This window comes from Sarcophilus harrisii, chromosome 5, assembly GCF_902635505.1.
Source record: "Sarcophilus harrisii chromosome 5, mSarHar1.11, whole genome shotgun sequence".
Lineage (NCBI taxonomy): Eukaryota > Metazoa > Chordata > Mammalia > Dasyuromorphia > Dasyuridae > Sarcophilus > Sarcophilus harrisii.
In genome coordinates, this window is record NC_045430.1 from 76657827 (window position 1) to 76681295 (window position 23469).

The 23469-nt window shown below is 32.9% G+C and overlaps 1 protein-coding gene across 6 annotated transcripts in view; it reads right to left on the reverse strand.

Annotated features, from left to right (window-relative positions):
• Nucleotides 1-23469, reverse strand: part of MON2 (MON2 homolog, regulator of endosome-to-Golgi trafficking) — a 127160-nt gene that overhangs the window by 53754 nt on the left and 49937 nt on the right. For 4 of the 6 annotated variants that reach the window (XM_031940934.1, XM_031940933.1, XM_031940935.1 and 1 more), the window contains exons 20-27: nt 22330-22431; nt 21295-21297; nt 20931-21041; nt 19604-19779; nt 16151-16313; nt 14844-15137; nt 12606-12804; nt 6482-7110 (exon numbers count right to left, since the gene is read on the reverse strand). In XM_031940934.1, coding sequence (XP_031796794.1) covers nt 6482-7110; nt 12606-12804; nt 14844-15137; nt 16151-16313; nt 19604-19779; nt 20931-21041; nt 21295-21297; nt 22330-22431 — 1677 coding nt within the window. The remainder of the gene's footprint in view (nt 1-6481; nt 7111-12605; nt 12805-14843; nt 15138-16150; nt 16314-19603; nt 19780-20930; nt 21042-21294; nt 21298-22329; nt 22432-23469) is intronic. The other 2 variants (XM_003770828.3, XM_003770829.4) reach the window with 1 other exon arrangement.

The window sequence follows — 23469 nt, forward strand, 5'->3', positions numbered from 1 at the left end:
CTCAAGAGAAAGAATTAATGGCATCTGAATACAGTCTGAAGCATTATATTTTTGACTGACTGACTGACTGACTTCCTTTCTTCCCTTTATTTCTTTTTCTTTTGGTTTGAATTTTCATCCATAAAATGACTAAAATGAAAATGTGTTTTACATGATTACACATGAATATCCTATATTAGATTGCTTACCATCTTTGAGAGGCTGGAGGGTATGGAGAGTAATAGAAATAGAATTTGGAACTTCAAAAGAAAAACTCAAAATGTTAAGAATTATTTTTACATGTAACTGGGGTAAAAATAAATTATATTAAAAAAAAACCTTCCCCTGACCTTGATGATACTACTCTTTCAAGTTACTTTCCTATAACTATTCTTTACTGTTTAATATTCTATAGGATTCATGAATATCAGGATAATATCTTAGGTAGACTTTTAAAATAACAGCTTCAAGCAGTAGATTTATACACAGAAGGAAGGTACTTCCATGTTTATTGAATTGAATTGTAACTTAGTAAACATGTAATCAATTCTTGATGTTATACCAAGGCACTTGGCGGTTCCTCAATATAATCAATACCATCACTATCATTAAATTGAAACTTTTTGTAGGTGAGCAATATAAATCCAATATCTTTTTTCTCAATCCTTTTCTTCCTTGATCAATCTGAAAAAATGATGCCGATAACTATTTTATTCTACATATGAGGTGACAGGAAAACTTAACTGGGGAGATCAGGAAAGTCCTAAATGTAGGAGGGGATACCCAAACTGATCCTCAAAGGGAGCTATCAATTCCAAGAGGCTGAGGACAGTACTTAACTCAAGGGAGACAGTATCTGCAAGACATGAAAGCAGGAGATAAAGTATCATATGCAAAGAATATCAAATAGACCAGTCTGGTTAGAACACAGAACGCATGAGAGAAGAACATGAAACAAGTCTAGAAAAGTAGGATTGAAATGACACTGTCTGTTTTTCAGACAAACTGTTAGTGTATCCTACAAGAAATAGGAAAAGACTGAAGCTTCATAAGCAAGAGAGTAACTGGAGACAGAGCCAAGATGATAAAGGCAAGTATTTGCCTGAATTCTCCCCCAAATGCTTTCAAAATCTTTAAATAATGAATCTAAACCAATTTTAGAGAGACAGAACCCATAAAAAGAAGAGTGAAGTCAATTTCCTAGTCTAAGATAACTTAGAAGGTTGGCAGAAACATCTGTTGCACCAGGAGGAGAGTGAAATTCAGTCCAATGCAGGATGCACCAATACAAACTGGGTCTTAGTAACTAAGGTCCACAACAAACCAAAAACCGTCCCTGGGGCCTCTGAATCAGTGAAAGCAGTGGCAGTTTCCAGATCTCTCAGCTCATTTATAGATGCCAAAGACAACTTAGAAAGTCAGCAGGAAAGGTCTGTCACACTAGGGCAAGAGTGGAACACAGTTCAGCACAGGTTGTGTCATGACATCTCCAGTCTCAGCAAATCAAGAGCAGGACCTTGGAAGTCACTGACTCGGCAGTGGCTGCTTCCAAAGGCCTCAGCCCACTGATAGTAAGGGGTCAAACAACTGATCAGAAGAAAATTACAGCATCTTTTTCCTAGAGTGAGGGAGGACTTTGTTGATTTTCCCATACTCAGATGTGGGTTGCAGTCCTGATTTTTAGTCCTGGATCACAATCTCAGAGTGAGAAGGAGCACTAGCACATTAGAACTTACAGCTGTAGGGGGCAGGTATCCCCCCTCACAGTTCAGGGTAGAAAAGAGTGTTTCTGGTAGCTCATATGCCTCCTTACATCATAACACCTTAGAAAACCTGAAAACTTACAGTCCCTAGAAGGCCTATGCAAAACCCGAAAACTTAGGACAGTACACCCTCAACCCTAGAAGCAGTGCCCTACTTTAACAAGAGTTAAAACTCAAGTAATAGACTGGAAAAATGAGCAAACAGCAGAAAAAAAATTCTTACCATAGAGAGCTATGATGGTGACAAGGAAGATCAAAATGGACACTTTGAAGAAAACAAAGTCATTACATCCAAAGCCTCCAAGAAAAATAAGAATTGGTCTTGGGCCATGGAAGAACTCAAAAAGGATTTTGAAAATCAAATGAAAGAGGTAGCGGAAAAACTGGAAAAAAAGAAATGAGTGATTTACAAAAGGGGAAGCTAGGTGGCACAGTAGATAGAGCACCATCCCTGAAGTTAGGAGGAACTGAGTTCAAATCTGACTTCAGACACTTAACACTTCCTAGCTGTGTGACCCTGGCAAGTCACTTAACCCCAACTGCCTCAGCAAAAATAAATAAATAATATATTGGAGCAGACAGAAGCTAATAACTATGAGAAATAAAGAAACAATAAAACTGAACCAAAAGAATGAATAGAAGAAAATGTGAAATGTCTCAATGGAAAAAACAACTGACCCAAAAATAGATCCAGAGAGAGAATTTAAAAATTATTGACCTACCTGAAAGCTATAATCAAAAAAAAAAAAAAAAAAAAAAAGAGCCTGGATATCATCTTTCAAGAAATTGCCAAAGAAAACTATCCTGATATTCTAGAACCAGAAGGTAAAATAGAAACTGACTATACACCAATTACCTCTTGAAAGAGATCCCAAAATAAAAACTCCCAGGAACATTATAGGCAAATTCCAGAACTCCAAAGTCAAGGAAAAAATACTGTAAGCACCCAGAAAGAAATAACTCAACTATGGTGGAGCCACAGTCAGAATAACACAAGATTTAGCAGCTTCTAAATTAAAGGACTGGAGGGCTTGGAATTTGATATTCTAGAGGGTAAAAGAACTAGAATTACAAACAAGAATCACCTACCCAGCAAAACTAAGTAATCCTTCAAGGGAAAAAATGGACATTCAATGAAATAGAGGATTTTCAAGCATTCTTGATGAAAAGACCAGAGCTAATTAGAAAATTTAACTTTCAAATACAAGACTCAAAAAAAAAAAATCATAAAAAGATAAACAGAAATGGAAAATCATAAGTGACTTAATAAGATTAATATGTTTATATTCCTACAAGGGAAAATAATACTTGTAACTCATAAGAATATTTTCATTATCAGGGCAGTAAGAAAGTATAAAGGTCTAAGTGTGAGCTGAACATGAAGGCATGATATCTAAACAAATAAAATTAAGGGGTAAAAAAGGAATGTACTGGGAAAAAGGAAAGGGAGAGGTAGAATAGCATAAACTAACACCATAAAAGAGGCAAGAAAAGGCTTTTACAAGTGGAGAGAGATGAAGGGAAGCAGTGAACCTTACTCTCATCAAAACTGATTCAAAGAGGGAATAACACATACACTCAATTGGGTATAGAAATCTACAGGAAAAGTAAAAGGTGAAGAGGATACAAAAAGGTAGAAGGATGATAAAAGGAAGGGCAGATTAGGAAAGGGATAGTCAGAAGCAAAACAATTTTGAGAAGGCCGCTACGGAAAGAGAACTAGTTAACAACAGTAATCATGAAAATTAGTTCACGCATAGTGAACTGAGTCAAATATATAAAAATAAGAGCCATTCCCCAATTAATAAATAATCAAAAGACAGGAACAGTTTTTAGATGAAATAATCAAAACTATTTACAGCCACATGAAAAAATGCTGTAACTCACTATTGAATGGAGAGATGCAAATTAAAACAATTCTGAGGTACTACCTCATAATTATCTGACTAATATCCAGAAAAGGAAAATGACAAATGTTGAAGGGAATATAGGGAAAATGAGACATTAATGCACTGCTGGTGGAATTATGAACCAATTCAATCATTCTTCAGAACAATTTGAAACTATGCACAAAAGGCTAAAAAATCATGCCCTCTGACCTACCAATATCACCACAAAAGAGATGGTGGGAGAAAAATCCAAAAGGATAAAAATCTGAATGTATAAAAATATTTATATCAACTCTTTTCTTTGGGAAAAGAATTGGAAATTGAGAGTATGCCTATCAACTGGGGAATGGCTAAATAAACTGTGGTATGTGATTATGATGGAATATCATTGTGCTATATAAGAAATAATGAGCAGGATGCTCTCAGAAAAGTCTGAAAAAAACATTCACGAGCTCATATAAAGTGGAATGCACTAAGAACAAAATAATAGTAATAGTATAAGATGATCAACATTGAATAACTTGACTATTTTTAGCAGTGTAATGATCCAAGACAACTCTGAAGGACTTAAGATGAAAAATGTTATCTATACCCAGAGAAATAACTGATTGTGTCTGAATATAGATGAAGCATATTTTATTTTTTACTTTATCTTTCCTGAGGATTTCTTTTTCTGGGGGAAATGAGGGCTCCTATGTTTTCTTCCATAACATAATTGGAAATGTTTTACATGACTTCATACATGCCTTTTCAATGAAGGGAAGTGGAGAGGGAGAGAGGGAATCTGAACTCAAAATTTTAAAACAAATGTTAAAAACTGTTTTATATGGGCTCTCTTCAACAATAAGATGAACCAAATCAGTTCCAATTGTTCAATAATGAAGAGAACCAGCTACACCCAGCGAAAGAACTCTGGGAAATGAGTATGGACCACAACATAGCATTTCCACTCCTTCTGTTTTTGTTTGCTTGCATTTTTGTTTTCCTTTTCAGGTCATTATGTTATTTCTAAGTCCTATTTTTCTTGTGCAGCAAAATAAGTGTATGGATATGTATACATATATTGTGTTTAAAATATACTTTAACATTAAAAAACCAAACCAAACAAAAAACTTTTACCTGCAACTGGGGAAAAATACTAAATAATGGAAAAAAAAAAAGAGTAACTAAGTCAGATTTATATCTTAGGACTATCAATCTAAGTTCTGTGGTGAGCAGACTTGAGAAGTGGAACAGAGAGACAAATTTCCATAATTTAGACAAGGGTTAATTATAATTGCAGCTCCTAAATTGTGTCATAACCATCTGAATTAGCTTGAGTTTTGGCAAGTAATTGGATATACAGGGTGAAGGTATTAAAGGAAAAAAATATCATTGATGACTTAATTGGAAAACTCATGGTTCAAAATAATGGTAAGACATTCTATATATCTTAGGGCAGGTTTGGGGAAAATGGTGCTAACCTTGGATGTTTCACATAGAAACCTCTTTTCTTTTCCTTCTATATTTCGCTTGGTGATCTCATTAATTCTCATGGATTCAAATATGATGTCTATGCTGATTAACTCTAGTCTCTTATATGCAACTACCTATTTGATATATCAAACTGCATAGCCCCAGCTTCCCCACTGCTTTCCAGGATAGCACCATTACCCCAATCTTCCTAGACTCACAATTTAGGTAGTTTTAAGGACTGTCAATTTTACCTTTAAAACATTTATCAAATGCATGTTCTTCTCTCCTTGCCACCACCCTAGTACAGACCCTCATCACTTCATGCCTGGACTTCTATAATAGCTTACTTTGGTGCCTTCCGTCTGAGGAATATTTGAACGTAAAAAATTAATAATTTGGGGCAGCTAAGTGGTGCAGTGGATAGAGCACCAGCCCTGAAGTCAAGAGAACCTGAGTTTAAATCTGGTTTCAGATACTTAACACTTCCTAATTGTATGACCCTGGGCAAGTCACTTAACCCCAATAGTCTCAACAACAACAACAACAACAACAAATAATAATAATTTGATTATGATATCCTATATAGAGCTTTTTTGATAGAGAGTTGTTTGCATATTTTCTCATCCATCAGATTGTAAGCTCCTTGAGATCAGGGACTTTTTTTTTTCCACTTTATGTTCATAGCATTTATAGATACAGATGAAGGTCTGCAAACTTTTATAGAAATAAAGGTCTTGAAAGAGTAAATCTTAATTTTTAAAAGATTCTTTTAAAAATTTTCAGTTCCAAATTCTCTCCTTCCTGTAGCTCTTCTGCCACCCACTGTGAAGGCAAGCAATATAATACCCATTATACACATGAAGCCATACAAAACATATTTCTATATTAGAACTACATTTATTTATCTTTATATCTTTCTCAAAGTTTAGTATAGTAAATTACATGTAGGAGATGATCAATAAATGCTTTTTTTCAATGTTTTGATTCAATGAGATAATTGTACTTTGATCCAGACCAGGTGATACTTTATACTTAGATAGTATTGATGAAATTACTATTTAAGAAAAAAAAAACTCAAAAGATTTTTTTTTTATTAATTTGTCAGTCAGAAATATTTGCAAAAACTTAAGTTTCCCCTAACTCACATTCCTTCCTATGTAAAACATTGGACCATAACCAAAAATCTTAAGAACACAAACAAAATATAGGGACTAAGATAAATTATTTTCTTAAGCAGACTCATATTACTTTAGGTACCTTAGATAATTATGGACCAAATAAGTGGTTCTCAAGAAATATTTTTAAGGATGACTTCATCTTTAAATTATGTATGATGAGTTTAAAATACCATGGAATAGTTTGTATTACTGTTTAGAAGGCATCTAAAATGGTTACCTTTTGTAGAACATCTAGAGCTGTAAGCACTGCTTCCTGTAAACTTGTCAAAACTGCTTCAGTGTATGATGGAAGGATGAAAGGAGAGGCATCTGAACTGATAGGGACAGAGACAGCACTGTGTAAGATGATACCCAACTTTTGAAGATCATCCATGCTGAAACCAGTTTTTATATGTTGGTAGAGAGCTGGGAATATTTGAATTAAAGCTGTAAGAAAAGGCTGGCTGGGAATGAAAGTTAATTTATCACAAGTAAGAGGTGGCTTAGTACTTTCCGATCCAATTCTATACCAGGTATTCCATGCAGCCCACCAGAGATTCAAATCTTCAATCTCATCTGTAATTATAGATGGTTCAGACCCAGGGTATCGTGCGAGTCTTTCTCCAATGGAATCTGTTCTTATAAATGGTCTACTTAAACCAGGAGTAGACATTGGCCCTATAAGGACAGGCACGGGTACATTAACTGCTGGTGGTGTCTCAGGTTTATCAGAGTCTCTCATAGGGGAAACAATCTGCAAAATTTCTTGAAAACTTTTCAAAGCAGCCAATGAAACTTCATTATTTTTGCTGAGTGCAGCTGATTGTATATGATCAAGAAGAACATCCCAAGCTTTAGGAAAATCTCCTACAAGGAAAAGGAAATAAAAAAGAAATTAGTTAAAAGATGACTAACACATATAATACATTAATAAGAAACACAATTAGCTTCTTATAAAAATTACTTTCAGAAACAAAGTTGTTTACCACTGACTACAAAATGTCCAAACAAGTCATGATGCACGAATGCAGTGGAGTAGTGTGATGTTAAAAAATGACAAAAATAATAAAATGTTAAGGAGCATGGACTTACATGATCTGATAATAAATGAAGAAAAAATGCAAGATTACAACAATGTTAATGAAAAGAAAAGCAACAAAATAATTTGAATCTAAATGTTGTAAACTTATAATAAACAGTTTTGGTCCCCAAAACATGGTAAGACACCTTTCTCCACTATGCTGACAGAAGTCAATCATTGTGAAACAGTGTACATTATACAGAACTTTTTTGACATGTTAATTAGTTTTGTGGAAATACTTTAATTTTTTTTTCGATAGCTCTTTGAGAAGGGATAGGGATAGAGTAACAATTATTTTTTTTCAATGTAAGGGAAAAAATATTAGAAAATTATACTTTAATTTTTAGTTAGAATTCCTTTGCATTTTTCATCACCAGCTTGGAACTTTTAGTTGTTTGCTACAAACACAGAACAACATTCAAAGAAACATGTAAAGTATACCAATATCCCAGTCCCCATTAAAAAATCACATGTGAAGTTATGCAAAACATTTCCATAAAAGCCATGTTGTGAAAGAAAACATACAATCTCCCACACTAATAAAAAAAAAAAAACCCTCTAAAAAAAGTTTGAAAAGAGAGAAGGGAGAAGAAAGGAGGAAGAGGAGGAAAAAAAAGAGGAAGAAGAGGAGGAGGAGGGATAGGAGGAAGAGAAGAGATCTCAAAGATCTTGAATCAATATATAAAACTAAAGGAAAAAAATAGTAACCACAGAAGGAACTATGACCTCCAGATCTAGTAAACAAGTTCAGATACCTATTTGCATAAATTCTGCAAAATAAAAGAAAATGATCCAACACTTGATGAGACTCTGTGGAATGAGGAGAACATGGAGGAGAACCACACTGTTCCTAATGTTAAAGAGAAAAGAATCATAGGAGCAGAATTTATGTCGTATACCACAAAAATGAGGAAAACAGAAAAACTTGAATTTGCAATGGGAAGCTTCACCAAAGAAACAAAAGAGAAACAACAGATTGGAAATGGAAATGCACAGAAGTGAAGGACAAATTAGATGAAGAAAAGCAAAAAAGAACATCAAAAGAAAATTCATTCACTACATAAGCAAAGTACACAGATCTCAAAAATAAGATGTATAGAGATAGCTTAAGGATGATAAATCTCCCAGAAGAATGTACCAGGAATAAAAACTTTTAATACCTTAATGAAAGAAATCATAGAAGAAAACTGCCCAAAACTTCTAAAAATAGAAAGTGAAATTCACAGATTATCTCCAGATAAAACAACACAAACATCTCAAGGCTGTATGCTGTTTCCACCAACAATGGTGAGCTCCTTGGATTATTCTTTTGCCTTTCTTTGTATCCTCAGTACTTTGTATAATAGTGTCTGGCACACAGAAGGCATTTAAATACTAGTTGACTACTTCAAATGATTATTGTGAGGATCAAATAAACAATATTTGCTTAATACACTTTGCAAACCTTAAAATGCAATATAAATGGTAGGTGTTATTACTGTTAGGTAAGCATTATCTTAAAACTCCAAACTCGTGTGAAAGCTTAAACCAAGCCTGAAATAATAATATTTGTTTTCTACCGCAGGTACATGTGGGAAACTTGAATAGTTCTTCCCAAAAAGAGATGTTTTGTTTTGATGGATTTGTTTTTTTTTTTGCTTCATTCATCTTGTGAATTAAGAATTTACTTAACAACCAGGTATGGGCAAGGATGCTGTCTGTTGCCATGGAATACAGCAAAGCTAATTGCCTTAGACTAGAATCAAAACAATGGATATCACTGGGCTTTTGTTCATAATTAGTGAACCAATGAGTCTCAAAGTATGGAATTCTTCTAAATTTACATAACAATAAAAAAATCAGAAAATCATCTCTCATATATCATATAACAATTCTCTTAAAATAGTAAGAGAATAAAAACTAATTTAAAGGTGCACATTTCTCAAAAGATAAAAAAGAAGTTTGAAACCTAAGTTATCCTCTTCCTTATTCTGTTACAATCAATCAAAAAAATTACTTATTAAACACTGTCAAGGCAGGTAGGTGGTGCAGTAGATAGAGGACCAGTCCTGAAGTCAGGAAGACCTGAGTTCAAGTCTGGTCTCGGACACTTAACACTTCCTAGCTGTGTGACCTTGGGTAATAAACTTAACCCAAATTGCCTCAGCAAAAAACAAAAAAAACAAAAAAACAACAACAAAAAAACATTGTCTATATGCTATAGGTAGGTACCAGTATTTGCCCTCAGGAAGTTTACATTCTACTAGAAAGAAATTATTTATCTGGGTACTATATTAACTTGTTTTAAAAAATAAAATTTGATAACTATTTCTTTTCTTTTTCTATTTAAAAATTTTTTTACGCTTTTTATTTTCAAAACATGCACGGATAATTTGACAACGTTGACTCTTGCATGAGCCTTGTGTTTCAGATTTTCTCCTCCTTTCCCCTACCCTCTTCCCTAGATGGCAAGCAATCCAATATATGTTAAACGTGTTAAAATATATAGATAACTGTATTTCAATTGGTTTCATTTATAATCTTAAGGATTTATTTGTCATTTAAAAGCCTTATTCTGAGAAGGGTACTATAGATTTCTTCAGAATGCCAAACTGCTTCATGACATAAAGAAGATTAAAAACTATTACTCTCTGAGGATATGATTACAGATAAATATAGTACACATATCAAAACAACACACCGTGATGGGAGGGAATACAATAACAACTGAGGGTATGAGGAAAGAGCTCTTGAAGGAGGTGTTACTTGAGCTAAGCTTTTATCGAATCTAAGCACATGCTTTTACAGAAGGAAAACAGTTGAAAAGAAAATGTTATGTATGAGGAACACAACAACTTGGGAGTGCAGAGTGCACAAGGGGAAATTTTGTGCAATCAGCCTGGAAAGAGAGGTTGATATGACAGAAGTAAGCCATTCTTGGTAATTCTACCTCCATAATACAGTTCATCATCTTTCCAACAACATAGGCACTATTCTACGTCAGGGCCTCATTAACTAATGTCTAGACTATTGAAATAAATTCCTAATAGACTCTCAGGCTTTTAGTCTCTATCTTCTCCAATTCTTTTTTCCATGTAGTTGTCACACTGATAATAAAGTAAAGGTCTAACCCATATTACTTTCTGGATGAGAAACTCCTGATGCTTCATTTTGTTTCCAGAGATAAATACAAACTATTACTTGGCTTTTGGAGCAGTTTGGCTCCAATCTACTTTTTAAAAAAATTCTGGATAGGTGTATAGAATAGCTTTCTTAGATTTAATTATTCCATTTATTCACTGCAATATAGTTCTATAGATTATATTTGGTTGAGGTTGATGTATTTTAAGAGGTTGCTCAGACCAACTTTGGGTCTAAATTTTAAAAAAGATTTCAGCTTTGCTACGAATATCTCAAAAGCCAATTACCATCTTCTCATATATATGTAGCCTTCGCAGAATTGCAAATGGGTGAAATTTTTCCTATTTCAAGAGCAAGTTAAATTTAAAACAGGAAAAATGTGTCTAAAGGTCCCAGACAGTTATCTTTGCTCATAAAAAAAGGAAGTTCTAGAATCTTGAGGAATCAACATATTCATGTCCCTTTAAAGTGAGGTTATGTGCTTGTAGGGATTAATCTTTCCTTTCCATTAATGGAAGGTCCATTTTTGGTCACTTGAAGGCTGATGAGACCTTTGTAATTAATGATTGCTTCTGAGATGGGATATTGACATTCCTTTATATCTAGAGAATTTCTGATCCAAAAAACTCCATTTTTCAAATGAGATTTTCTTTCTCTATCTCCATTTCCAGAATCCATATTGTTTGACTTTTGTACCAGGCTAAGAAGTAGATTCAAGAGAAAGCCAGAAACTGAATTTTTACAAAAGAAAAAAATGGAGTGTGCTACTTGGAATGGAATAGGCTGGAAAAAAAGGCTTCTTTAGTTAATTTTTCATTTTCCAATTTTAATTAATGACATATGACGGTACTCATATGCAGAAAACCCTAAAGGCACATACCCTAGGAATACTTAGGATATTGCTAATTCCTTCCCTGACTTTTTATTTCAATCAATTTTTTCAATAAACATTTTCAAGGTCTGCCCCCAAGAAGGCCATCTCCTCTCAGCTAGTCAAGGACAACTGAGAATGATTGGATCTCACCTCCCAGATGGCAGCTAAATTTTTTCCCAATTTTATTTTATTAAAATTTTTTTTAAAAATGCTTAGGGATCTAGTTGTACAAAAATATTTATAGCAGCTCTTTTTCATGGTGGCTAAGAATTAGAAATTGAGGGAATGTCCATCATTTAGGGGATGGCTAAACAAATAGTGGCATATAATTATGATGGAATATTACTGAGACAAAGGATCAGCTGGATGATTTCAGAAAAACCTGAAAAGACTGACATGAACGGATGCAAAGTGAAGTGAGCAGAACCAGAATAGTGTACACAGCAACAACAACACAGTATGATGAAGAATTATAAATGATTTAGCTATTATCAGCAATACAATGATCCAGTATAATCCTGAATGACTCATGATGAAATCTGTATCCACCTCCAGAGAAAGAACTGATACCAGAACTGATACCTGAATACAGACTGAAATATATACCATTTTCACTTAAAAAAAAAAAAAAATTGAATTTTCTTACACAAAAAGAATGACATGAAAATGTTTTATATAATTACACATGTATAACCCTATAAAAGAATGCTTACCATCTCAGGGAAGGGAGGGGAAGAAAGAATTTGGAACTCAAAACTTTAAAAAAGTTTAAAAAAATAAGTACCACCTCTTACAGGAAACCTATCTTGACTCTCCAGTTGCTAGTGTCTTCCTTATGAAATTACTCTAAATAGTTTGCATTTAATTTTTTATATACAAATTATTCCCCTTCCTCCCTCTCCCACTCACCCTCATAATGTAAGGTCCTAAAGGCAAGGGAATGTTTCTTCATTGTCCTAGTAACTCCATTGCATATATTAAATGCAAAATAAATCACTGCTAAATGAATGAGCCAATCAACAACAATTTCATTAAGGCATTAATTTACTAAATATTTTGATGACTTATCCTTGTATTATGAATTGTCATAGAAGGTTTGCGGCACTTAAGGTTTTATTTTGCACTTTTCAAAAATAATTGTTACATTTAACTACTTTGAAAATAATGTCTTGAGATTTTAACTTTAAAGGTTAAAATGTTACATTAAAAGTTAAAAAGTTATATGATTTAGTTTAATGTACTCATTACTAAATGCAATCAATATTTCTAAATTTTAGAATAACATACCTAGAGGTTGCAGTAAGTATCTTCTTGTATTGAAGATTCTAGCAACTCCAGCCAATGTTAATACCCATGTCTCAGCCCACTGTTTTTCTGCTGTGTCTCTTGAGTGATGAATGAGTATGTTGCCACCACCTGACTCTATCTTCTCTTTGTCAGCTGTGGTAGAAGCTTCTCTAACTCGGTCGAGTAGATGAAAGAGAACCTAAAGTGTATACAAATGACATGTTATGCATCTATTTTAAATGATGGTAAGGGTAACTGAAGAAGTGCCACAGAAAAGGCATTATCTTACCCATCGTCAAAAGTAGTCAGATTATAAATATAATAGCTTAATTTGTGACCATTCCTCAAAATAAGTCTGAGAGGTAGTATATTTCCATATTTTTGGTCTTTGACATATTTATTCTTTTGAAAAAGTAACCCTGAGGTAATTTCTCATTCCAGGTAAGAGGAATTGGATATAATTCCATAATATGGATGGACTTCACCAGGTTTCCTGTCATGGAACTGAAGGAGAGTGAAATCTCTAGCTATAGATGAATTTTTTTCCCTGATCTATGGGATAAGTACCAAATAGTAGTTCTTAAAACACTAAATGACTATAAAAATCTTTAACTTACATATACTAAAAATGTATTAGAGAAAAGTTATGTCATGAAAATAAGCTCTATTTCTAAAATGAAAATGTAATATGCTCCACTTGCCAAATTAAAAAGTTAATAAACTGAAAAGTAATTAGGGAGAATTACAACAAATTATTCTCTTCCTTCTAGATGTTGCCCTTGCAATTCTGATTGTCCCCTTTCTCTCCTTTCCTTCCACAAATTATCACCTAAAAGCTGACCTTCAAATCCTACTTTCTTATCTCTCTCCAGCCAGATCCAGTGAGAGAGAGAGGACTTGCATAAGAGGGTATTCCTTTGTGCTTGTTCTTCCCTCAATACCACTCCTTTATCAATAGCATTTATTCTTAAGGGCAACATCTTCAGCCTTGACTATTTAATCTTGACTCAATTGGGAGATATGGGATTGGAAGACAGAAAATATTTATTTCTGAAGTCCAAAATTGGCATTTTGAACATATCTTTCTATGGAATTCTTAAAGTGGTGATTAAGGTTTTTTAGAATAATTATTCAAAGATATTACTTGTGTATTTCTATATGCTGTCCAGAGAACTTTTCCTCTATTACACTGTTTACATGAGAAAATGTATTATTATGTTAAAATGTTTTAGAGAATAACCTATCATATGCAGTTGTGTGTGTGTGTGTGTGTGTGTGTGTGTGTGTGTCTGTCTGTTTTTAAGTGTTGTACTAATTGGATTCAGTCCAACAGTTTAACAAAAATTTCTTAACATCTATATGTTAAGCAACATGCCAGGTTTAAGAATATTAAAACAAAATAAAAATTAGGGTGATTACAGTGGAGAAAGGAATGAAATTGGAAACAAAAAGAGTTCAAATTCTAGGTTTACTCCTTATTTCCATGAAACTTTGGACATATACTGGGTTCAAAGTTCCCTGGTCCTCCATTTCCTCATTTGTAAAATGAGAGGGTTAGTCTAGATGATTTCTTGTAGCATAAGATCTATGAAGCTATGAATAGTCCCTGCCTATAAGAAACTTAAATTCTCAAGGGAAGGCTGGAGGAGGGGCAGAGAGAAGAATGCTATTTTTTTCAGTTTTTTAAATGAATGAATATTTTACATTTTTTGCCTTGAGAAAGAAAAAATTAAGGTTGTTTTATGTTCATTTATGAGGCTCAAATTTTTTTTCTCATTTATTATTGGTTCTTAATTTAAATTAAACTTAATTAATTTTAAATTTTTAATTATTTTAATAAAATTTAATTTATATAATAATATAATAAAATAATAATAAAACATAAGAGTTAATAAAATAAAAATATTATTTTTAAAAAGTCAGGATTATATTAATCAGCAATAATTACTTTCTTTTGTAATATTCACTTGTCTTTTCCAGTTTGTGTTATCAAGAGATAAAGAGACAAATAATCAAAAAGGAGGAAAGAATAAAATATGAAAGCAGAAAAACATTAAGGTTTGATGTTTTAATAGTCTCTATGTATGATAAAAATATTTTCAAATTACTAGGGTGCTTTTTTTTTATTTTGAAAAAAAGGGGACTGGGGAAATCCCATTATCTTAAAGTACCTTAAATTAGTATCACAAACAAGTCCTCTCCCATAGGAACTCCAGACCCCCAACTCCTTTAGAATACCTTCCATATAACAGTGTGCCAAGTTGAATGCTGCAACAAGGTTCCATGTGCCCCAATGGTAGAAAAAAGAGTCTGTCCTGCACTTTTTCTGACAGCAGGCCGTGGATCCACACAGAGTTCACCAAGTTTGGCATAAAGACACAACCATAAACAATCAAATGGAGGTGCAGGGTGAAAGGGACGGTTTAAAACTACTCCTTTCTCTTCTGCTTGCTTCTGTTGTGCTGCCTCTTCTCTGTTCAATTCTTTTTCAATAGTTTCACCTCTTTGGAAAAAATAATCTGAAATGTTCCACTATAAATAAAGTAAAAAAAACCAAAACTATTTCATTACTTTATAAATAATTCAGATCTTCAGTATATAGTTAAACTGTATCTTTCAAAGCAGTTTTTTGAAATTAATAAAGTTGCTTCAGAAATGTTTATCTTAAATATGTTATAAGAGATGACACTGAAGCCAAAGTTCAGAACATGCTAATTATATGCTGATGAAACATGCATACCCTGAGAAAACTCTTTGAATATTCATACACAACTGATTTCCAATTCAATAGATTTTTGCAGTTTAAACTATATTTTTTGATACATGATTTTACATATGGAATACAATTACCTAAAAGATTTATTTTGGACCAGAATTACAAATTGTCAATAAGGTAGGCCTAAAACAGCATGAAGAAAAGATTCTGCTAGATAGAATCTAGGAAATCATAGTGTTTTCAAAAATACCAAGATAAATGAAGACACCATAGTCAATCTCCTTAATACCAGTGTTCCACTGGTGATCTCATAAAATTATGATACAGGGAATACGACCACCTAGAAAAACTTGTAAGTATTTAAATACCCACAAAAGTAAGGGAAATGTGGGTGATGAGATTAAGTAGGATACAGCTTTTTAATAATATTGATTATATAAGAAATGGAGCAAAATCCATTGCAAAAAAATATATATGTTATATACATATTTGTATATAACAAATAAAAGATATAAACCAATCATGTCATCAAAATAAGGAATAATAGAGAGACAACTGTAAGAGAGAAGGATGTAAAAGCAAGTATGATACATTTAGAATGAAAGAACCTTGATTTTAATCTTGGTTCTGTCATCTATGTGTTACCTTAAGCAAATCACTTGCATTCTATGTGTCTCAGTTTCTTCATCTATAAATAACTAATTAGGGTTAATCTTTTCACCCTATATCTTATGCTTTTTCCACTGAGTAATCTTTATGAATGATTTACAATAATGAAAACCTCTCCATTATGATATCAATATTGTAATGAAATTAGCAAGAGACTTACCAGCAATCCTATTGATGTTAAGCTAATATTAAGCTCTTGATTATGAAGTCCAAAGCTGCCTGCAACATCTACAACTATCTGTAGGCAGGTACAAGGCATTGTTGGTAGAAAATCTGTCACCACCAACTGAAGACACTGGAATGCAGTTCTTATTAAAGACTCTCTGTAAATATGAGAAATTAAGAAATATGGATCTGTAGGTACAAGTTGGCACACTTCACAACTATAACATTACTAATCACAACTAATTTCATGATCATAACAATTTTTTAAAATGTGGTATCGTGAAAATAACCTCTATTTTACAATAAAACAAATTATTGTGAAATCATTTTTATCCCATAAATTTTCCTCCAAAATATATTTCCTAAACAATATTTAAAATGTACAAGTAAGTGTAATAAATGCTTCATTATTTTTTTCAAAGCCTTCAGGTGACAGAATTTAATTTGTTTTTTGTTTTAAAAAAAGCAACTTTAAGAAAATGTTAGGATCCTATATGAATGCTTTTAATCAATAAGAAAGATATTTACTATTACTATGTTATTTTCAGTTCTCTAAATAGCTTACAATTTTACAAGAAAAGTATACTACAGATGAATAAGAAATAAGGCCCTAATTTTGTTAACATAACCCCACACTTAAACCTCCACTGCAATGGGAAACCATATATTCAAGTTGAAGAAAGTTACAAAATTTCCAAATACAGAAAACAGGAATTTCTGAAAGAAGGGTCAAAGTTGTGAAGGCAGAAAAAGAAAATCCTCTACTTTGTTAGTGATAACAAAGCACAGATGAAATCACTAATTTGTAAAATGTGCTTAATAAATTCTTTTTTGTAATTAATTAATGATGTTATATGTATATAGACTACTAACTCATCTTATGCATAGGAGTTTGGGAGTCATGTCTCTAAAATTCCTGATAATCTAAATGACAATAGCATAAGTATCAGATTGTTTCATAACTGCTACCATACAGTAACGATGTCTAATGACACAATCTGTTTAAAGATAGAATCAAGAGAACAAGATATTGTTGGCAAAGTGAGCAGTCTGGTTACTACTCTCCCTTATGAAAACAAAGAAGGAAAAGTTGATGAATGAATGATACTGTGATGATTTGAAGAGTACAACTGGGGAAGAGGAGCCTCACAATGGATAATGTCAATTTCTTTCAATGAGAGTATAAATATAAGGTTCTCTATTTTTTGTGGTTGTTTTTGTTGAGGCAAATGGAGTTAAGTGACTTGTCTAGGGTCACACAGCTAGGAAATGTTAAGTGTCTGAGGTCATATTTGAACTCAGGTCTTCCTGACTTTCAGGGCTGGTGCTCTATCCACTGCCCCAAGGTTCTCTATTTTAAAGATGGTTGGAGGTGTAACTCTCTTGAGAAGGTTTATAAGAGTTGTGTGTGTGTGTGTGTGTGTGTGTGTGTGTGTGATCAGAAAACAATAAAAAGATTAGCATGCAACAGTGAGGGTCAATTGAGATTGAATAATAAATCTGTGGTGGACTTGGTCAGCATGATCATATGACTTTCTCAATGATGCAGTGAGTGGCAGGAAATCAGGCAGATAAGATCTAGAAAGTTATGAACAACAACTAGACAATGAGACAAAGGATATATGGTCCAATAATACTATAACACTAGACTGGTTGATTAAAGAGGATGAATTTAAAAAGGAGACACAGTTTTAAAAGTCAGAGCACAGTGATGGCCTTATAAAGCAGGGATGGATAGAGTGACAGATTATTGTGATAAGGAAAAGGAACCCTGAAAGATTACAGTCAGATATTAAACAGGAATGTGTAAGATCTAACACTGAACCACTTTAAAGAACCAATCATTCAATCTTTAGTGTAAGAATTTACTCCTCGAGATTTACATGAACTGATGCTAAGTGAAATGAATAGAACCAGGAGATCATTATACACTTCAACAATAATACTATATGAGAATCAATTCTGATGGAAGTGGCTATCTTCAGCAATGAGAGGACCCAAATCAGTCCCAATTGATCAGTGGACAGAACCAGCTACACCCAGCGAAAGAACACTGGGAAATGAGTGTGGACCTCAACATAGCATTTGCACTTTTTCTGTTATTGTTTGCTTGCATTTTTGTTTTTCTTCCCAGGTTATTTTTACCTTCTTTCTAAATCTGATTTTTCTTGTGCAACAAGATAACTGCATAAATATGTATACATATATTGTATTTAACATATACTTTAACATGTTTAACATGTATGGAACTGCCTGCCATCTAGGGGAGGGGGTGGAAGGAAGGGAAAAGTTGGAACAGAAGTTTTTGCAAGGGTCAATATTGAAAAATTACTCATTCATATATTTTGTCAATAAAAAGCTATACTACCTAATAATAATAATAATAAAAAGAACTTACTCCTCAGAAATAAACAAACATTACAAATCATGATATGATTTTTTATTGTTGTTGATTGCTTATAATGTGAATTAAACTTAAGATTGTGCTGCAAGTACCTTTTATTCACCCTTTATGAGCATCAACTTTTGTTTCCAAGCACACTACTATATATAGTAGAGTTATGGATCATAGACATGGAATACTTGTATGTAATAGGATCAAGAGTATGACCAACACTATATGTGACTGAACTGGAGACAAAGTCATTAGTGTACTGCTCAAATGAACAGAGAAAATGTTTTTCAGAGTTGCCAACATTCCTAACAACACCAACACTGACAAAAAAGAGATCAAGAGCAATGAGAAAGAAAGAGGTAAAGGTCCAGTGCTCAGTCAATTCCATCTTCACCAAAAAGCTTCACTTATTAATTTGTGGAAAAGTTTACTTCTTTTTACTCGAGGATTGATTTACTACTAGGTAGTTAGCATCTCTACTCAGTTTATATTTATCAAAAGGTATCATAGGTAAACTTAATTTACAAATAGGAAATGCTAAGTAAAAAAGTAACATGAAGATAAGACAGGGTGAAAGAAGTCAAGACACATTTTCCCCTCAAAGAGAAAGTTACAATGTCCATTTAACAATAGGAGATAACAGAAACTTGGGAAATTGCCTGATTTAAGCAAATTACCTTTTCTTATCCACATGACCTTCATATATTAGGAAAATAAATCCTGGCCCTGACAACAAAAATCTATCTGAATCAAGTACAAAATAAAATTTTAAAGTCTATGTTTTACTAATGAAAGGCACCATTGCTAAATCTAAACAGCAAAGTATTTTTTTAAAATAAAATTATAGAGTTTAAAATGCTTTTTGTAATTAAAAATGTTCCACTGATGATGATACTAAATAAAAGACTTAAAATTATCTTTTGACAGATTCAGGGTGGGGAACCACACTTATGCTCAATTTGGTAAGCAAGTAAGATATTTTAAAAGTAACACTATTAGTATTATTTATTTCCAATTTATATGAACGTTTAGATGTTTACTTCAACTACTTACCCTTGATCGTTTCTGATTGCTCCCATAACCCCAAGCACTAATGGCCACCCAGGACCAAGACTATCTCCCTGACTTTGCAGAATCTGTAATACACATTCCAATTGCTTGAGTCTTATATCAGGGTGGATAATGTTGGATAACTCCTTCAAGGGGTTCAATAAAAGCAACTGTAATCTCTAAAAAACAAAACAAAACAAAAAAACCCAAGGGGGTATTTAAAAATATGAAAAAAAGAACAATATGGTAAACGGATTTTAAAAAAAACAAACAAATTTCACACATGTTTACATAAAGCAGTAAATTATATAAATAACAGTATATTCCCTTGATTCAGAATGTCTGGATAAGAGAGCATTCTGGTCAATAATCTAGAGAAAATTATTATAGATAGTTCACTAACTGTGTTCCACCTTAACCTTTTCCTTGACCTCACCCTTCTTATATTTGTATTATGGTAATTTTTGTACATCTCTTTCTTCTCCTCCGTGAGATGATAAATTCTGTGTCATAACTATCTTTGGGCCTCTACAAAGTAGCTTGCACAAATGTGCTTTAAAAAGCACAAGAATGATAAACATTTTAAAAAAAACTTACTATAAAGCTATATTAAAATAAATATTAATATAAGATAAATCTTTTATAATTCAGAGTGAATTTTAATATTTTAAAGTGTTTTGGGGCCATCATTATGAACATCAACTTATAGTTGTAAAAATAAAAAGTTTAGACTGATTTTATTCTGATCCGATTACTACTGGAGGGTGCTTTTTTCAATAAAACTCTAATATTAACGAGTCATTTGTTTCTTTCCAAAAAATAAAAATCTAGGGGGAAAATAGTGGTTATTTTCTACTTAACAAGATCAGAAATTTTAACCTGGAAAGTACATATGGAGGTCAACTGTGCACTGGACTTAAAAGTCAGCAAGATTTAGGTTCAAAAGCCATTTAAATGACACTGGGCAATAAATAGATAGACACAGAGAAGATATAGATACTTTATATAGTATTGGGGGAAGGAGAATAAAAACCTATTCCCATAATTATTTCCTTACATTTTGGGAATATGTAATTTAAAGTCAAGTGATTTAAGTAACTTAAAGAACTAAATTACATATTTATTATTACTTATTGAGTAATCTTATGATTACTAAAAAAGAATGATCCAAACTGGATAGCAATAACTATTAATCTCTCTAATTACTTTCTTATCTCTAAAATTTTTAAGAGAAAAAAACTTATACATTGTTTGATGAAGCTATAAGACAAAACAGGCAGACTTTTACAATGACATTTTAGAGTAGATGATATTTGTTTCTTCACATTACCTGATTTTGTGAAAGTGGAGGATCATGGTTAAATGTTAATCCTGCTTTAATAAGTGAAGTTAAGGCTTCTGCTCCCCATTCTCTCATTCGGGAATTTGGATGCTGACAAACCTGAAGATAAAATACATTAATAAAATTCAAAGTTCATCTTCTATGCTATTAATAAAAAACATATACAGTTAAAATCAAAAGTTAATTTCTGAAAAAAACTGTTTTACATATCCTGGCAAGTTTTATTTTAGAAACTATACTCCAATGATCTTAAAGAAGGTGGGAAAAGAAAATTAACCAAAAATTTTGAGTGAAATAAACTTATAATTGTAGATTAAAACAAAAAAAAACTTATCCCTATAGGCGAACTTACCTTCTGCACAGAGGAAGCAATAGAAAGAAAGAGAGACAGGAGGAAAAAAGATGAAAACTAAGACAAAAATTGCTGGAAAAAAATATAGGATTACATCAGAGAAAATATAAAATCAGTTATTAAGCTATTAAAATGCATTTCACTTTCAAAATAAGCTTATATATAGAAAAAAATGTACTTCACAATAGACTATTAGTAAATTCTGTAAAAATGGTTACAATACAAATATACAATAAATTCTATCTCCAGTGATAATTTTTAACAGATATCTTCTTTGAAAAATATAAGCAGAAAATGAGCACTTAGGATTTCTTATGACAAAATTCATTTTAAAAAAAGAAAATTCTAATTACTAATCAAATTAACATTATTTAAAGTCAACTTATGTACAATGTCTTTGCTTTGAAAGCCATTGTAGATAAATTTAAGATATAATATTTTGATATGCTTAGATATCAAAGGATTCATATTCTTATGAGAGATTTCCTCATTTCCAGTAGAGATAACTGAAGCTGAGAGAAGTTAAGGGACTTGTCCAGGATTGCAGAGCTAGTGTCTCAGGTCTTCTGACTTCAAGATCAATCTTCTTTCCATTCATTGAAACATTTAAGTATCTTGCTTGTAGCAATGTATGCAAGTATACAATGTTAACACTATTTTCAAGATGGTTATTGTAGGTGGCATAGAGGATAGAGTACTGGGCCTGAAGTCAGGAAGAGCTAAGTTTAAATCCAGCCTTACACATTTACTAGCTGTGTGATCCTGGGCAAGCCACTTAACCCTGTTTGCTTCAGTCTACTCATCTATAAAATGAGCTGAAGAAAGAAATGGCAAACCACTCCAGTATCTCTGCCAAGAAAACTCCAAAGTGTTAGATACGATGGAAAAAATGATTAAGCAACAATAATATTCTTACATATTGGATGGCAATTGAGGGGATATATATATATATATATATGTTTTAATGAGAGAAAAAAAGTCACTCAAAGATACTTTATAAAAAACAGAAAAGCATATCTTAGAAAAATAGGTTACCTCAAGAAGATGGCCAGTTAAAGGTCTCCACAAAATTTCTATTCTGTGCATGTTAACAAGTCCTGTTTCTAACAATTTTGCAACTGCAAAAAGAGATGGTTCCTAGATAGAAAAAATGGGTTATTTTGATACTGCAAAGAAAATCTTTAGGATTTAAAACTATCATTAACATCAAATACAATTAAGGGAAAAAAAAAAACAATTTTTGGTTATCTGGAGAATATCAGGTTTCTGGCATCTCTGAACAATGAAAAGGCTATTGTTAATCTCAAAGTAGACTAAAAGGGGGACCAGGAGAGAAAAATGGGTGGCTAAGTGACACCTTTAAATAATAAAGTAGCCAGGAAAAGAAAAGTATCACTCCCAACATGTTTTGATTGGTCATTTCTCAAATCAGAAGGAAAGCATGTGAAGGAACATGTTTTCCTTTTTTTACTTCACAAGAAGGCAGAGAATGGGAGAGATTACAAGGTAAAGCAGCAGCACAGAGACAGAAATCACCCTGACAACAGGAGAAACAAGATTATAAAAAGCTCTACAAGTCTTGGGGTGAGGCAAGAAAAAGCCATCTTACCTGAGAGAAGCCTAAAGATAGCAAGGATAGCCTGCTAGCTAATATTCACCAGAGTATAGTATTACTGTCTTTTGAGACAAAAGAAACCATAGAGATCACACCCACTAATTTTGACAAATGAGGTAACCTAAGCCCTCAGATAAATGATTTACCATTAATTTCAGGGGTATTAAGCCTCAGTCAGGATTTAAAACCAAGCTCCTACTTCCAAAGCAAATGGCCCTTGACAAGTTAGCTACAGTAGGCAATACCTGCCATTATTTCATACCATAACCTCCCTATTTCTTTTTGTGCCTTCTCTTACACCTCTTTCTGCTCCTGCAGATCTCTGATTGATCCTTCCTTCAGTATTTTCCCAAGCCATCAACCCTGTACGAGCTTTGCTTTTGTCCCTTCCCTCTCTCAACTATCTGGGAAGTAGTCCTCTGCATCCTCATCGGCTCTGAAAGCCCCTCACTCCTCCAGTGCTCACAATTTACCAAATCTCAATCTTCTATTAATCCTCCTACCTGCTGTCTCAGATTCTGTTTTTAGAGGTTGCTAGCAAGGTGGTTCAGGACAGAGTG